This window comes from Meles meles, chromosome 8 (assembly GCF_922984935.1).
Source record: "Meles meles chromosome 8, mMelMel3.1 paternal haplotype, whole genome shotgun sequence".
Taxonomy (NCBI): Eukaryota; Metazoa; Chordata; class Mammalia; order Carnivora; family Mustelidae; genus Meles; species Meles meles.
In genome coordinates, this window is record NC_060073.1 from 118,522,312 (window position 1) to 118,539,609 (window position 17,298).

The following is a 17,298-nucleotide window of genomic DNA, read 5'->3' on the forward strand; positions in this document are numbered from 1 at the left end:
GGAGTGGGGCAGTGCTGGGTCACGCGCAGGAAGGAGTAAAGGACGCACTGCTGGAAGGCTGGTGATAACTCTGTCGACCTGGAGACAGTTACAATGGTTCCACATATGACCGTTTATTAAGCTGTAAGTTTATGTAGTTTTCTGATGTAGAATTCGAAGTTTGTTAAGTAAAGAAAACCTCACTTGGAATATTATTTGGCATTCACTGATTTCACTAACGATGAACAAAAGGTGAAGATATGAATATCCTACCTACTCGTACGGATATACCCAATATACGTACATCAACTAGTCACCCACAGCTGTGGCAGCACTATTCAGAGTCGCCCCAAAGGACCCAGCTGACACCCCAGGGAAGTATTTGCAGAGCGGCATACTAGACAGCACTGAGAATAAGCCATCCCTCACCACATGGAACCACGCAGATGAGTCTCTCAAACAGAACATTAAATCAAAGAGCCTGAAGACGGAGGGTTGTATGATGCAGGATTCCAGCTTTACAAAAACAGGCGCAACTGGTCTATATGGTAAGATGCTGGTGTGCACCACAGAAGCTGGGCGTGGCGGGGGGAGGTGGGGGAGACAGTCCTAACTGGAAGGCAGCAGTTCTGGCAACTTTGTTTCCGGATTAGAGCGCTGGCTACGGGAGCATGTTGTGTGGCAGTTTCACCGAGCTGTGATCGTATGAACGTAGCACTTTTCGTACACAGATCACTCAAAACTTTAATCCCATAAACATATAAAGTACAGTGGGACTTGGACACATCCTAGATGTCTAACCCTATCATTCTGCCAAAGACAAGTTACAGAGTCATTTCTGAGAGCTGATATTAATCCAGCCAACGATAACGGGGTGCGCCTACTCTGGGCGAGGTCCTGCTACGGGGTTAGGACATACATCGTGAACAGACATTGCTTTGAGACAGATTACACTCTAGTGGGAAGGGATCAAAGAACAAATGAATAAGCAACCAAAAAACGACTACCTATCACTGACGTGCTCCAGAACAACAGAACAAGGGGGTAGAGAATAATGTTTACATTACTTCAGACGGGTAGTAGCAGAAAGCTCATCCAAAGAGGACCCCTGGAGAGCAGATGTGAATGGTCAGAGCAGAGCAGAGAGCAGAGCAGAGAGCAGATGCGGACAGAGCAAACCAGAGAGCAGAGCAGAGAGCAGATGTGAATGGTCAGAGCAGAGCAGAGAGCAGAGGTGAACGGTCAGAGGAGGACAGGCGCTGGGGAAAGCGTCTCTGACAGAAGCACACCGACCAAACCTTTAGGTAGGAACGGGTCTGGCTCGCTAGAGGAAAGGAAAGACTAGTGCTGCTGTAGGTTTTAAGCGGGAATCCTACATTTTACTTTTCTGACAGTTTCTCTACCGTGTGGAGAGTTTTCAAGGGTGCTAAACCAGAAAGAAGACTGGGTATGAAGCTCTTGCTTGGACCCCCAAGGCGCGGATGAAGTCGCAATAAATGAACAGAATCATGATCTGCTTTGGACTTGGAAGGAACATAAAATGCCCAAACACGTGATGTTTAAGGATCAGAGAAAGAAGCCCGGGTGATTCACAGGTCCTGAACCTGAACAGATACGTGAACGGTGGTGCTGTTCACCGACGTGGGGCTGCCTCAGGGAAGGGTGGTCTGGCAGGGCTGCAGGTGGACGGGGAGACGGGAATCAGCTTCCAGCTTGAGATTCCAATCAATGTGCTCTCCTCCAATCCATCACTCTCTCAACTCTCGCGTCCCTTTGCCCTCACCTACACAGCACAGGTCAGAGACTCCACTGCTCCTGGCTTGAGGAGGTGGGGGGCAGGATGGTCTCTGCCCCTCAGATCACAGTCTCGTCTGTTGCCCTACTTCGATCTATTATTTGTACCTGATTCCTGACTCCAACTTAATCATAAGTTAAGACTCTACAGATTCACAGCATGGACCATAGTCTACCACACTCTTGCATTTTAACAGTTCCCGAGATGTGAATCCTTCCTCAGGCATCTGAAACTTAGGAAAGCCACAGAGTGAAGACAAGATCTTTCTCACTTTCTGTTTCCTGAGCGCTATAGATCAATCAGAAAACCATGGCACGTAAAACCAATGACCACAGTTGCCCAAGCACTACCCACCAGCACAAGCATGGCAGTCAGGACACGAAACACATGAAAAGCAAACAGCACATTTTATGATAGGAAGTCCCTCTTGAAGGAACACTTTATTCGTAAGACCTAAAAAAAAATGTTCCCATTAATACCAGAGACGACAACTATCAGAACTTACCATCAAAGAGCCTGTCAATAATGCTGTAGCCAGCCCGGAGATCTGATAAAGAAAACTCATAAAACTTGGTCCAACCCTACAAAATAAATGTACAAATATTAAAGAACTATAGTGTTCACAAATATATATATGCATCATGACCTTATAATTTTAAGGATGTTCAAAATACGCTAAAAAAATAAAAGGGCCACCCCTGAAAATTTATAATAAAAACAGTAACTCTAAGGTAACAGTAATCTTTTAAAAGAAATTGATTGACTCTCATAGCATGCCAAAGACTTTTAAGACTACCAGTTTTTATTGTTTAGTATTGTGGCAATTCACTCATAGAACGAATTGGTAAATTTTTGAGCTTAAATATGATGTACACATGTCAAGTACACATGACAACAGAAATATTACAAAAAAATTTTAAAGGCCCAAAGGCATACAGCATTATTCCCTATACATTTCACCCGTGAAGCCTTCATGTTGGAATTATAAATTGAAGTCAATAACTACAAACGTGTGTACAAAAAGAACATTAATAGGGCACTATGTTTTGTAAAAATATAAAAGTAAAACTTTTGATGGCACTTCTGTTAACTTTAATTAGTTCAATGTACTACGTTGGAAACTAAAATCTTTTCAGACTATAATAGTATTTAGGAGCACCAACACAAATTTCATTCATCCATTAATCACTTAAAACAATGTTTATTAAATGCATATTATACGTAAAGCTCTGTTTTAAATCTCTAAGCGAATGAACCCAAACATCAATAATCCCTGCCCCCCACTCACTGTCAGTCAAACGTGGGGAAGGGGGAAGCGGGCGGATACAGCCCAGCATGGGCACACACCTACAGGACAAGCTACAATGCTCTGCCAGAAGGAAACAGACTTGATACACACAAGAAGGAAGTCTGACTTTAGCTAAGGGGTAAGGCAGGGCCCTCCTCGCTGGGGAGGGAGTGGAACAGACAGGAAGAAACACGTACATGGGGAGTTAGGACAACGGAATTAAAGAATGCGTGTACTGCGTGGTCACGGCAGATGAAGATACCACGAAGAGAGGTGTTAGGAAGGCCTTCCAGTGGCGTCACGGGCTGCTGAGAGCCGCTGTAAGAACGCAAGGCTTGGAAGCGTTCCATGAGCTCCAGGAACAAAAGTGTCCAACTGAAGGTGGCCGAGTGCCTGTCCGGTCCGTGCGAATACAGCAACGGACACAGGAGACCAAATCTGTGCTCCCGAGAAGCTTACACTCTAGTACTTGGGTCCAGAGTACATAGGTTTTCAGTGCTTTTCGAAACAAACTGATAAGTCACAGAAATTGCTACACACACAAGCCTAGACCTTAGAGAACCGATCTGAGCTAGATCTATGAATGTGGGTATCACCAACGCTTGGATCCATTTTAGATTTATAGATCTTGTAAAAAACACAAGAGGTTTAGACCTTGCTCGCTGAGTTTCAGTACAACTAAGAACTGAAGATCTGTGAGATCCTGTATGTGCCCATCACAGTTAACAAACTTCCCATAGTATTTTAACTAAATTTCCTACCAACTCAAAAAAAAGCCTTATTAATAATATTTCTCATATCACTCTACTAGACCTTATTTGTGAATGTTGATCTGAAATGTTTTCAGTGCTTCAGGGCACCTGGGTGGCTCAGCTGTGAAGCCTCTGCCTTCGGCTCAGGTCATCATCTCAGGTCATGATCTCAGGCTCTCTGCTCAGGGGGGAGTCTGCTTCTCTCCTTCCTCTGCTGTTCCCTCTGCTTGTGCTCGCACACTCTCACTCTCTCTCTCAAATAAATAAATAAAATCTTGAAAAAAATTTTTTTTTCAATACTTTAAAGATTAGTATTATAAACCTCTCCAGTTAGAAGACTGCAGCTCTCAGTACCCCCTGACAACAATTTCCAAATGAGATTCCAATTCTAAAATGGTAAGAACTGGTCTCTGAGTCACACTGTTACTGACATACAGGTATGTGAGGAAGGATTTCAAAAACATGGAACAAAAAATTCAAAAGGTAGTATTTGCTAATTGTGTCATAGTTTCTAACAGAAGCCATGTGGTGAATTGTGGAGGGGCTCTCTAGACAGCCCATGGAATCCTGCTCAGCCCACCTGGAAACCCAGGCACCGTGGGAAGGGTTCTGCAAAGATGAATGGGATGAAGCCTGTCATCAAGGTGCTCACAGTCTAGGACGAATGACAAGATGACCAAGAAGGACAAACATCAAATAAAAACACCAGATGAAGTACGGTATGTGTGTGGGAAACAGGAGGTTAATTCTGCAAATACAGCACCCCAGTGAAAAAGAGCAAAACATCTTCTGCTAACGTGAGGAAGGAAAACTAAGTTGATCTGGTAGCAGAACTGGGTGATCTTCCTTTCTAGAAGTTGGTGATTAGAGGAGGAAAAGAAGGGAAAGAGAGAGTTTGTGGAGTGCACATCCCTGGGACACTGTCTCTAGCAATTAATGCGAGTTCAGGTTTTGACTGGGTTTTCCTCTAATTTCATCATTTACAAGAGAGCAACTTAACATGTTCAAAAAAAAAGTGACACTTCCAAATATTTTATGTGTGTGAAAGTAAACTGCTCTAAAAAGAGTCTTTTGGTAGCATTTACAAATTCCTTAAATTATACATTTTTTTTGACCCCAACATTCCAAGGCAGGAACTGCCACCGTGAAGAAACCTGGCATGAGGCAGGTGCAGGGACCTCACTGTAGCAGAGACGGAAAGAGAATGTATCTATCCAGCCCACAACACAGAACGCTCCCAGTAAGGGTTCGATACTGTGAGCACAAGCAGTATCTAAAATTCAGTAAGTGGTTACTAAGATTTAGAAATCTCTGAAATGTGTTGGTTAATGAAGCAAAATACAAAAAGGTGTTCGTAAAGTGGCCCCTACTGGAATTAAAAAGAACACGTGCGGGTCTGCGGACACACAACCCGTGCTGCTGACTTACACGCTCCTCCTGAAGGACCCACAGACGGGGGAGCAGCGGCTGCCCTGGGAACGGGAGCTTGTGTCAGGGAGACAGGACAGGCGGGGGTGGGGGAGAACTAAAATTTAGTTGCAAATCTCCCATAACTTTTTTTTTAAAGATTTTATTTATCTATTTGACAGACAGAGATCACAAGTAGGCAGAGAGGCAGGCAGAGAGAGAGGAGGAAGCGGGCTCCCCGCTGAGCAGAGAGCCCAATGTGGGGCTCGATTCCAGGACCCTGAGATCACGACCTGAGCTGAAGGCAGCGGCTTCACAGCTGAGCCACCCAGGCACCCAACAGATCGTCTCATAACTTTTTAATTTATGTTATACACGTGTATTGCCTCATTTAAAAAAAATCTAATTTCATGTAAAAAATATTCCTTTCTTCAATGACGGGCCATGACGGTCACTGTGGTTCCTGTCAGGATTACTCCTGGGGGCACGGGCTTTGAAGGAAAGTGGGCCTGGCCCCCGACAAGCTCCAGAGCGTCTGAGGTGCGGCTCCGTCAGCAGGTAACTGCCATCACGACTCACTGGGCTCCTTGGTCAAATGAGGACAGTGGGCACACCTTCCCTTTTGAGTGTAGCTTGCAAATTCTGTGCAACAACACGCTGCTGTTTTTAGTCACTATCTCAGCAGTCTGACAATCTTTACAGACAGGCGACGTGGAAGGCGCTTCTAAACTTTCACTACTTCGTCTAATCCCCGCGACAGAGGTGCACGTGAGGAGCGTCCCCACCATGGGCCGAGCTCATGCGTCCAGGACATCTGGAGTCAGGACTCAAGCCCAGGTCTGCACTCCCCGTGACACTCTCGCTCTGACATGAAAGTGACACAGAGAGAGAGAGAGAGGCTCAATTAGGGTGGGGGGGTGTGGTTCAGGAGGAGACAGATGCAGGCAATGCTAACCAGACGGGAAAAATTGAATCGGATGTGATGCAACGTGTGGCTTTGACATCCGGCAAGAACAGAACGTGGGGCCAGCTCAGACGGTGCGGCAAGGGGTAGATGTGGTCACAACCACAACCTTTGGCAACACCAAGCTGTGTGAACTCAAAGACCAGGAGGAAGTCCGCAGAACGAGCGGGGGTGGGGCTCTGGGAGGAGGCTGGGGACGAAGGCCGGGCTTTCCTTCCGGACCAGAGCAGGAAACGTGCATGGTCTGCACGAGGACAACACAGCCATCTGACGGGCCGGAGGCAGAGTGCCGAAATCATCCCACTTACACGTTAGGAAAACAAGTCTGGTTGCCCCGTGGACAGAGCAAACACAGGAGGAAAGTGACCTTGGACAACAGAACAAGTAAGGGGTGAGGAGGCCTGGGAAAAACAGTGAAGAGAAACGTCCCGATCTCAAGCATACTTGGCCGGGAGAAGGCAGAGCCAGGCCGCTGAGAAAGAAAGATGGTGGGAACGGTCCCCAGGAGCCCAGTCTGAGGACACGGCTATCCGTGGCCTTCACTGAGGGCCGTACACTATAAAAACTACGCAGAATTCAGGTCTGAACTCGGAGATGACTGTGACCACAGAAATGACACCTAACCATCACTGAGGGCTTATGACGGGTCACACCTTGTTCTGAACAACGTCATTCAGAGACGTGAACTACGTAACCGTACGCGGTCCACAAGGCGAACGGCACAGACAGAATTCGAGAGCGAGAGTTAGGACTCGTGAGCCAAATTATGAAGTAATCCCAGCCATTTACACTAAGTCGTAGAAACACTGCTACACAACATGCACAGCTTACAACATGTCCAAGACGTTCTAACTCACCTGCGGGATATAATTTCTTCTTTCCTGACATGCAGCATGAAACCATGCAAAACTGAAGAGAGCATGAGCTCGAGGTATGTTATCCTTTTTGTTGATTTGCTCAGGAGTCCAAGACTCGTAAGTACGCATTAAGTTCTTTTTCAAACCTGGAGGTGACTAATGACAAAAAATTGACATCCTATTGTTTCAGATCTTACAGATGAAGGTAATATTTAACATGTTTAGAGACATTTTAATAAAGCAAAGTTTTCACTACTACCCAGTTTGACTTACTATTATGCTACTGCAAAATGTACATATCTAAAACTAGTTTTAAACTCCTTGTACTTAACACTTCCTACCAATTATAAATTCAAACACTTTCAAATTCAAAACCTCTAAAACCAACAATATTCAAAACAACTAAATAAGCTTTATATGATTACTGAGGTAATTTATTGAAACCAAATTGTCATTTACACAATGAACTTGACACTGATTGCTATGGGGCATGTGGTTTTCACTTTCAAAGAAGACTCGTCCTTTCCGGGGAGGAAGAAATTTCTACAAACTGAGGGAAAAAAAACAAAAAAAAAACAAGCAGAATCTCTATTACCAGTTCTAAAAGTTTTAATTCAGTTAATTATTTTATTTATGACTTTGACCAGTTACAGGCTAACACTGCAAACATACAGTTTTGGGTACACCAGGCTTGGACATTACGTGTCCGAAGCACGATGGGCTGGAAAAAGGAAAACGACACTGAAAATCGGACAAGCGTGCTGAGCCATCGTGGCTCTCATCTGCATTTCCCTGATGACAATGATGCTGAGCACCCGCTCATGGCTCTGTCAGCCGTGCACGTGTCTGGAGAAACGTCCGTTCAGGTCCTCCGTCCACTTACTACCTGAAGTGACCGCTGGGAAGGAAACTCCGGTGTGTTCCGTACGACTGGCAGTTCGTGACAGGAGCTTCAGGAGGTGCGAGGAGACCACGGCACCTCACACCGAGTGACTCGGGGTTGACGTCTCCTTACCTCGTAGGTGATCTTCAGACTGGACTGCAGTAAGATGGGGGTGAAGTGGGGGTGGACCTCCGCCGTGAGCCACAGGCGGAAGGTATCTTTAGGCTGAAGAGCGTTCAATTCCTTGTGTACAAAAAGAGCAACAAGAAAAACCTACTTACACATACTAATTTCCACTTTATAAATATACTATTAAGTAAAATTTCCTTCTCAGATCTTTTTGTGACAAGCCGATGCATTTCGTTCTGTTGCTTATTTGCTCCGTGACCTGGGGTGTAGGGCCAGCACCAGCTCCAAGCAAGGACGGTAACAGTCCACACCGCGTATGATGCTCATCACGGTGCCGACACACAGTGTGTGCAAAGTAAGCGTTAGCGGCCAGCGAGGCCTCAGCCAGCATCCGTGGGCGGGGCTCGGGGTTTCACTGCTTCCGTTCATGCCTCCACAGGGTTCTCTACTGACATCACTTCCTTCGTTACCAATTTTTGTTGTATCCTATTGCCTACAATGCAAACTTCACCACACAATTTCCTCTGCTCACGCTGTGTGCCTCGGTCACTCATTCCCATTTTCATGTGTGTCTTTACAAATACTACTCTTTCTACCTGTACTCTCTTTGGAACCTGACAAATTCTTCCATCTGTCAATTTAAACATCCCGTCTCAGAGGGACATCTTCTCGGACTCTTCACGACCACAGTCCCCGGCAGAACTCATCATGGCCGGCAGTCTGTCGATTCTCTCCCACAGTGTTTCTGAGGCCACAACTGAGCTCTGAGAGTGCCCTGTCTCTTCTAAACCAAGCTCCTTCTGACACAGCGGGTACAAATTTTGTATGCAACCCACACTTAGGGCAAGTGCTGGCTTCTTTCTGTACTAAACTAGTGCTTGCAGAATAAAGGAATAAATGAATGCTGGAAGAATGGCCAAGAGTTCTAAAAGAATGAGGTCTAAAAATTACTTTAATAAATATAATCTATGTCTGATAATTAATATTATTATAATGTAAAATGCAGAATGAAAGTAACCAAAAAAAAAAAGGAAAAAACTGGCTTTGGTAAAAACATTGTACATGCATAAAACTGTAAATTATAATACATACTATTATGCCACATAACAGTTACCATCATATTGTATTCATACCACATTTATCTCAATCTACCTTTTCTAGAACTGGCAGCCAAGACACCACCAGATGTAAGTTCTTCAAACACAGCCAGTCCCCATTTCGGGCACATTCTTTCAGCATCTGAATGGCTAAATCAGCTTGACCTTGACCCATAGCAACCTGCAAAAACAAAATGAAAACCAGTATTAACTACAGACTTGATAATATGTCACAGAAGAGATTCAAATTAACCTGTCATACATACTGAACTCTAAGTTCAGTTTAGAACTGATGTTCAGTTTAGAACTCTAAGTTCTAAGTTTTTAGTAACACTGTTGCCATTTCCAACAGTTGTTTTTGTCCTTCACCAGCAGCAGATTTCTAATACTTTCATGTTTATTAAAAATATATTATCATTACAGGTTTGCAAGTTTCAGAACAGTATAAAGAATTTCAGAATAGTTTTGTTTCAAATTCCCCTATTTCCTGCAATCCTTACCCTCTCAAGCATGAACCATAAAAAAAAGGAAATTTTATTTAACTGTTGCCTTGAATTCTTTGAGGGTTTAATCATTAATGTTTAACCATTAATATTAGTGTTTCATCACTACCACTTCTTGAAATTTACTTCTGATTTTCCCAACGCTGTGCACGTCTGGCTCTCAAGCTGCAGGTGTAACTCTGTGATGGTGTCATTCCCTAGCCGTCCACCATCCAGAAAATCCTCACATGTGGCGAGGACTCTACACTCCGCCCACTGCTCCTCTAGGGCTGCTTGGGGTGGGGCGGGGTGGGGTGCAGCAAGGAGAGAACAAAGACAGAGAGGGAACGGGCGTCCCGAGCCCACTGGAATCCCAGTGCGTGTTCCCGGGCGCTGCCGTCCGCCTGTGCTGAGGACTCCCAGGCAGGGCCCGGTCCGCCTCACAAAGCAGACCAGCTGCAGGCATACGTATTCCGAGCAGGAGGGCCTGAGAGCACAGACAGTGTGCGGCTGCATGGTCCGAACCCGCAGGTGTCAGCCAGCAGCCCCAGGGGGGCTACACCCCACAGACCACGTGCAGTCGAGACCCCCGGCGTGTTTGTAAAGGGCAGTTTCCGGCAGAGCCGCATACCAGGACAGGCAGGTACGGGTGTGTAGGAACTTACCAACACACACAGGGAGAGTCCAGGCTCCAGTCTCTTACTGGATACGTGGTCAAAACACTTTCAAGACGACGGTTACAGATCACTGCGAACCACAGTGATTTCTGTCCCATAATGAATACAACATAGCATTTCATTGCTTTTCAGTTGACTTTTACAAGCATTGATTTTGTTTTTCAATTCAACTATAATGTTCCTGAGAGTGGGAACCATGTCTAATCCACTGCATACTAAAGCATGCAATAACACAGGTAAAAAATACACACATACTGATTTTTTTTAAATTTCAAGGTCTAACCCAGAATGAAGCGAATAGGAGGTGAAACAAAGTGCCTGAATTGTTTTGATGCACTTACTCGTCTGCCAGTATTAAAATGCAAAGTAAACCCCACAACCTCCCCCCAAAAATAGAAGTACAGGCATGTACGACAGAATCAGAGAAAAGGGTAAGCATTTTGCTCAATGGAAAAGACAGCTAAAAACACACAACTCAGCATTTCCCATAAAGCATCAATTATATGAAAAAAGCTTAAAGATTCATAAAACCTCAGAAAAAATATTTACTATAAAAATAAAAATTTTTTTTTAAAGTACAACAGGAAAATGTCAAGAAGATGGTGAGCCACACATCCCCTCTGAAATCTCACAACTTCTGCAATTAAAAATTACTATTTTGGGGGACAGCCGGGTGGCTCAGTTGGTTAAACGTGTGCCTTCAGCTTAGGTCATGATCCTGGGGTCCTGGGATCAAGCCTTGCATGGGCTCGCTGCTCAGCATGGAGTCTGCTTCTCCCTCTCCCTTTGCCCCTTCCCCTGCTTGTACTCTTTCTCTCTCTGTGTCAAATCAATAAATCTTTTAAAAACATTAAATTTTTGCATCAAGAATGTATTAGCCGTCGCATATATAACAGCACAGCAATAAAACTCTAACAGAATGAAGAGTAATTATGTCCCTGTTGAAAGGCTTTACTGAATTAACAATTGTGCAAGCTCAGTACACCAAACTTGACAGGTTTCAGCGGTCAAACCTACCCGTGGACCCGAACAGCTTTGCCCACGGCTGGAATCGGTGCCAACAGAAAGGGGGTGCAGAGCAGGCCCCTCCTGCAGGCTCCTCCCTGACAGCCGCGTGCTGTCCCTCAGGGGCGTCAGGACACCCCGGCCAGCGCGGAAGCGGACCCCCCGCGAGAGCTGCCCCAACAGCGGGCCCAGCTCCCTGCGCCGCAGCTGCCCCCCGCCCAGGCTCCACACAACGCTGCGACCTCTCCATTCGCTGCTTCATCATCACAACGGTCCCACTGAAAGTGGTTTATTTATTCTGTTGTCAAAATTGACATACGTTAATACCTGCTCGGGCCGGCACGCAAGCGGAGTGGCACAAAGGAGGCCATCGGAACAGGGTAGAGCTCCTAAATTTACATCAAAGAGAATGGTGCTCGACATGACCTCAGTTTCACTCACAAGTTTATGTAGTTCAGCCTTTGCTGGTAAATATTGCCGTGATTTATTATAAAATCATCCAAGTAAAATTTAAAAATTATTCTCAAAAGCATAGCAAACATATAAGTCTCCTGTTACTGCTCTAACAAACTACCACAATTTAGTACCTTAAAACCAGCCAAATTCATGACCAGGTTTCTGGAGAGGACAGCCCCATCTAACATCAAGGAGTCTGGCTTTACCACACGGCTGGGTCTTCTGGAGGCTCGAGGACAGAATCTCCCTCTTGCTTCTCCAGCCTCTAGAAGTCGTTTGCAGCCCCTTCCGGCACCTTCCAAGTCAGCACCCCAGCGTTTCCCAGTGCTTCCCAGCGCTCCGGCCACAGGGCCATGAACACACCGGCGTCTCCCTGCCACCTCCCCAGCCTCCCCGATGTAAGGACCCCATGATCACCCTGGGCCCACCTGACTGCGGCAAGACGACGTGTGTATGTGAAGACACTTAGGGAACTACACGTGCAGAGCTCCTTCCCCACAGAAGTGAATGGCTTCACAGGCTCTGGGGAGCAGGACGTGGGCACTTTAGGGGACACTGCTTGGCCTAGCACCACCAAACCCGTGTTTCCCTAACAGGCTCGGGCGGACGGGAGGGGCTGACCTGGTGATAGCACTCTCCGCTCCTCTCGGCGCTGGCGAGCTCCTGGAGCTCCTGAGACGGATCCGCACCCGGGGAGATAATTATCAAGATCGGTTCGATTTCCAGTGTCTCTCTGTAGAGCCGTTTGAGATTGAGGGGGGGCGGGGACAGCTCTTTCAGTCCTGGAAGACAGATGTGAAAGACACGAAACGACAAAGTGACATGATTCCGACAAAGTCTAGTCCAGCTAATTACAGGCTGTAGCAGAAAACATAGGTGAGTGACAATCCCGGACATACTAGAGTTCCCAACTGGAAGATCACTCACTCACTAGCGATAACTACCATCTCACTGAACGCTCACATAAGGGCCAGGCACGGCTCCACCTGTCATGTCTGCGAATCACTAACCCGGCAGGCGGGCGTCCAGACAGCCGTGCCCAGCACCCGAAGAACACACCTCTGTGCGCTCTTACTGTGCGACTTTCCGCCTGCAAGAGAAGACTGAACCCAACCGCCCAGCACTTCTGCTTTTCGTCCACTTCTGTGGCAACAGAGGACTGAGTCTGTGCTGGGCATCGGGGAATCAGATCCCACGTGGCCCAGTGAACAACCTCACCGCCGTCGTTATAGGATGTTTATTTTCTACCTCCGTGCATTACGAGGACAAAGAAAGTGCTACAGAATGAAAAGAATATTAGTTTGGAGACAGACACATATAAGCTCTCGGGTTAGCCAAGTCACCCTAAGATACACTGTGCCTCAGTTTCCTCAATTGTAAAACAGGCATAAAACCACCCATAAGTCATTTGGGAGCAAAACAGGATATAATCATCAAAGCAGATTCCATTTATAATCATAAAGTCATAATAATCCCATGTCATAGGACGTTCATATAATCAGATGTATCAGATTCCATTTACTCAGCACGCACTCCATGACACCAGTTCCGTACGCTACATGTACGAGAGCCAACAGCCGGAAGACGGAAGGTCTTGCCAAAGGTCACCCGCAGCAGACGCCAACCGCATTCAACAGAGTTCCCCTGTGCTTTTGTCGAATCCGAAGCGCACAACTACGGAGTCCTATACAGACAAAAAATGGTAATTCTGCTATTATAGTCAAACCTCTTCTGCTAAGATTTAAATGTTTCTAAGATTAAAGTATTTAGTAAAAGCCCAGCTAAAGAAGGCCCACTCCGATTGCTAATCAAAAGAGACTTGTTTGAACTGACCTAAAAAGAGGAGTATGACCCAAGAGTTGAAACAGATCAGCAGAACATGACAGAACGACTCCATGGGCAAGAAAGGTGTCCCTCTGTCCTCACAAGTACACATGCCGAGAAAATACTGAACCTCAGAGACTCTAAAATCACTGGAGAAAGACATTCTTAAGGATTTCTGCAGCCAGCACTTTAAAATATAAATCCAGTGCCCTCCAGATAGGCTGAAGAAGGCCCTTCTGGACGACCACACTGAGGAGATGGATTGCACACCTGCCTCGCTGCCTTCCTCTCTCCACCACGGCAAGTCCTCAGGGTAACTAAGAGCTGTCACGGGCAGACGCTCCTAACCCCCACTGAGTTTGCGCCAACTGCCTCTCGACGTTCACCCACCGCTCCTAGGGGCATGACGTATGAATTTCATTTTTAACTAAGCTGATGTTGCTAACAATCATCCTGGTTTAAGACCTAATGGAAAAGAGTTCTTAACTACTTGCAGCAACATAATTAGCTATGCTTCTGTTCACCCGCTGCCTCATTCACTCATAAATTCAATAAACATTCTTGGCCAATTAAATGAACTGTCTGATACTATAATATGTATCAAAAGTCTTAAAAACGTGTCTGGCCTTTGACTCAGTCACTGAGACTGTAATAATCTAAGCAATAATCCGGGATGTGAATGCAGAAGCAGGACAGATTCTCTCTGCTGCGGCTGCTGATGCCCGTGAAAACTCGGGGGAAACAGCCTGAGGGATCTGAGTGGTTTCTGGACGCCACACGGTAGGGCTGAAACCACGGTCAGGGCGAGGTAAGCGGTGGCTGACTGGAAAGCAGACTGCGCCACAGGCGACAGGAGTCCGTACCGGCACAGCCTCGGCCAGGAAAGCACAGCAAGGCCCGCCCGCTAGTGCCAGCGACGAGCACGTGAGGACGCGGGGCACCCGCTGCGCCCTGTCTTCTCGGTCTTCTCACAGAGCTCCACTGAGAGACGTCATGTGATAAACATCTGTGTATTTGCAGGTTCCTATAAAATAACTCCTGACTAAAACAGTGCTTTTTTCTTTTGGAAATTACATGCCAATATAAAAGTGTCTTTAAAAACTTAAGCTACAGATTACCACATCATTTCTTACATTAACAAATACAGACCACAAACTCCACAAGGACAGGAATCACGTCTGTTCCGCTCACCATTCTAGAGGCATCCTCTAGCATAAATTTAAATATTCCTTCTAAAGTTAAACTTCCACAGAAGATAAACAGATGTTCACTAACTCATTTTATATAATATTTCAAAGTACTGGAACACTTTGAATTAGAGGAAAAAACCGTGAAAAAATATACCATTTATGATAATATAAGTAATGTTCATGTTACTTGGAATCCTGTATCGGCCATTCTGTCCACAAAACTCCCAATAAAATAACCCCACTGCATTTTAACTGACCTGACCTAGACATGTAATCACTGGTTTTATTAAAAATCCTTTTGACTCACTATATCACTAGCACTGTTAGGGTGACTCTTCCAAAACCAATCAAATTGAAGAGCCGCAGATGTTCACTGAATTATCACTACTGAAAAAACACCGGGATCTTAAATTTTGACCATGCATCTTTAAAATATTATCATTTCTTTCCAAAGGAAAAAAAAACAAAAACAAAAAATGAGTCAAGGAAAAAACTTAAACCTTTTTTGCATTTTATTTTACTCAGATAAAATACCAAAATCATTAAGGAAGAAATAATTTACAGTTTAAAAAAGAAAGAATACCAAAATCCAGCACTTTTTAGGTACCTAAGTGAGCAAACAAAGTAGCAAATTAACATCAAACTATTCTAGGTGGTGAGTGTGATAATCCCATCTTCCTCACTCGTCGCATCCTCCCAGCAGAGAGACTGACAAGCTTCCCAGGCACAAAATTACACTTCCTATATCAGTAAGCAAGGACAACTCTAAAAATCGTACCACCAATGTCAAGGGAAAGAAAGAAAAGAGACAACCACTGTCTAACCCAAGGCACATCAACCAATTAAACGGGCAGAAGCTCTTTAAATCTAGACTAACACTCAAGCCCAGACTCGAACAAGTCGAATGTTCCGTGGTAGGTAGAACATGACGGGCTTCGGGGCCCTAAGCAGGCACTGCCGTGAAGGCACTCCGCAGGCACGGTGACAGTTATGGACCTCACAACACCACTCACCTCCATCGTCCTCGGAGGCCAGTTCAATCACCTGGATCCTTAAAAACAGGAAGTTTCTCCAGCTCGAGTTGGAGAGACGCAGCCGGAGAAGCAGGACAGATGTGGCAGAGGGAAGAGCAGAGGGGAGAACAGAAGGGTGGGAAGCCTGAGGAGGAGCCCCTCTGCCCTTGCTGCCTGTGACCAGGGAGGACAGGGGCCATGGACCCCAGAACCCCAGCGGCCTCCGCATGCGGAGGAGGGCTCCAGGACAGGGAGGGAAGGAGGACATCAGGCCCACAAGGCCTGCAGCTGACTCCGAGAGGAGGCTGAACGAGTTGGGAGATGCCTCCTTCCCAGAGCATCCTCCTCCCAGAGAGCGCAGGGCCAATGCTAGGGTTCCACCGTGTGTGCTCGGAGCAAAGAGAGCAGGTCAGCCCAGCGGGCCTCCGACCCCCAGGACCATGAGACAGTACATGGGTACCGTCGGGAGCTGCTGATTTGGGATGATTTGTTACGGAGGCAACAGAAAATCAGTACGGATGTCCTCCTGTCCTTTCCCTTTGCTCTCAGACACAGACTTTGTGAGCACGATGGAGCCACTGAGGCCAGGTGCCTGGGATGGGGCACAGGCACGCGTCCAGGAAGGAGCTCCACAGCGGGGAATCCGCCTGGCTCACATCGACCCGAGGGTAGGGAGCCTCCCCGGGGCTGCCCCCAGGAACCTCACACACGCAGCACAGTCCCTGCTCAGAGCAGCTCCTTAGAAAAGTCCCAAGTCCATCCAAATTACTCACGTAGCTTTTTAAGTTACTGTTTGTAAGTTTACAGATTATAAAAAGGATTGCCAAACCTTAATAAAACTCTTTCCATATGAATGATGCTTGAGAAATTACATTCGAAATCAAATCTTGACAATTTGATTAAAAAGAAATAAGTGCTTGTCATTCTCTAGCAATTTGAATTTTTAGAACTTATTCATACAGTAGAAACCTAATTTTATATGAAAACTGCATTAATAAAACCATCTGACCCAACACAAAGTCATCCAGCCACGTACCAGTATATGTAACTTCTGCTTATAAGCAGACAGAATATGACTTCAGAAGTATATCAAGCTTTCACAGCATTTGAATATGTGGGCGTCATGAGGTTTTTAGTGAATGCCGCTAAACCTCAAATGTCATTGAACCTGGAGGTGGGACAGTGCCCCAACGGAGTATTCCACGGGGCTGGGAGAAGGTCGGACCACGAAGGCAGTAAGGAAGGTCATGTCTGATATACAAAGAGGACATTTTTAAAGACCACAGCAGTGAGGAAAGATAGACACTGAAAAGCCTCTCTGGAAACTGCCTTGTTTTACTGAAACACTCTGAGTTAGAGAAGCAGATGATAGAGAGATGAGCCAGAAGCATCAACAAGTGTTGGGTCCTACGGAGGGAATTAAAGGTGCCGCGCTGCCGCTGGTCGGCGGCCCAGAAGGACCTGTCTGCAACCGCAGGACTGTGAGCTGGCGTCTGAACG

The 17,298-nt window shown here is 46.0% G+C and overlaps 1 protein-coding gene across 5 annotated transcripts in view; it reads right to left on the bottom strand.

Annotated features, from left to right (window-relative positions):
- Positions 1-17,298, bottom strand: part of DYNC2H1 (dynein cytoplasmic 2 heavy chain 1) — a 269,900-nt gene that overhangs the window by 105,822 nt on the left and 146,780 nt on the right. For all 5 annotated transcript variants that reach the window (XM_046014703.1, XM_046014702.1, XM_046014701.1 and 2 more), the window contains 5 exons: positions 12,393-12,553; positions 9,207-9,332; positions 8,058-8,168; positions 7,043-7,198; positions 2,280-2,355 (listed from right to left, as the gene is read on the bottom strand). In XM_046014703.1, the coding sequence (XP_045870659.1) occupies positions 2,280-2,355; positions 7,043-7,198; positions 8,058-8,168; positions 9,207-9,332; positions 12,393-12,553 (630 nt within the window). The remainder of the gene's footprint in view (positions 1-2,279; positions 2,356-7,042; positions 7,199-8,057; positions 8,169-9,206; positions 9,333-12,392; positions 12,554-17,298) is intronic.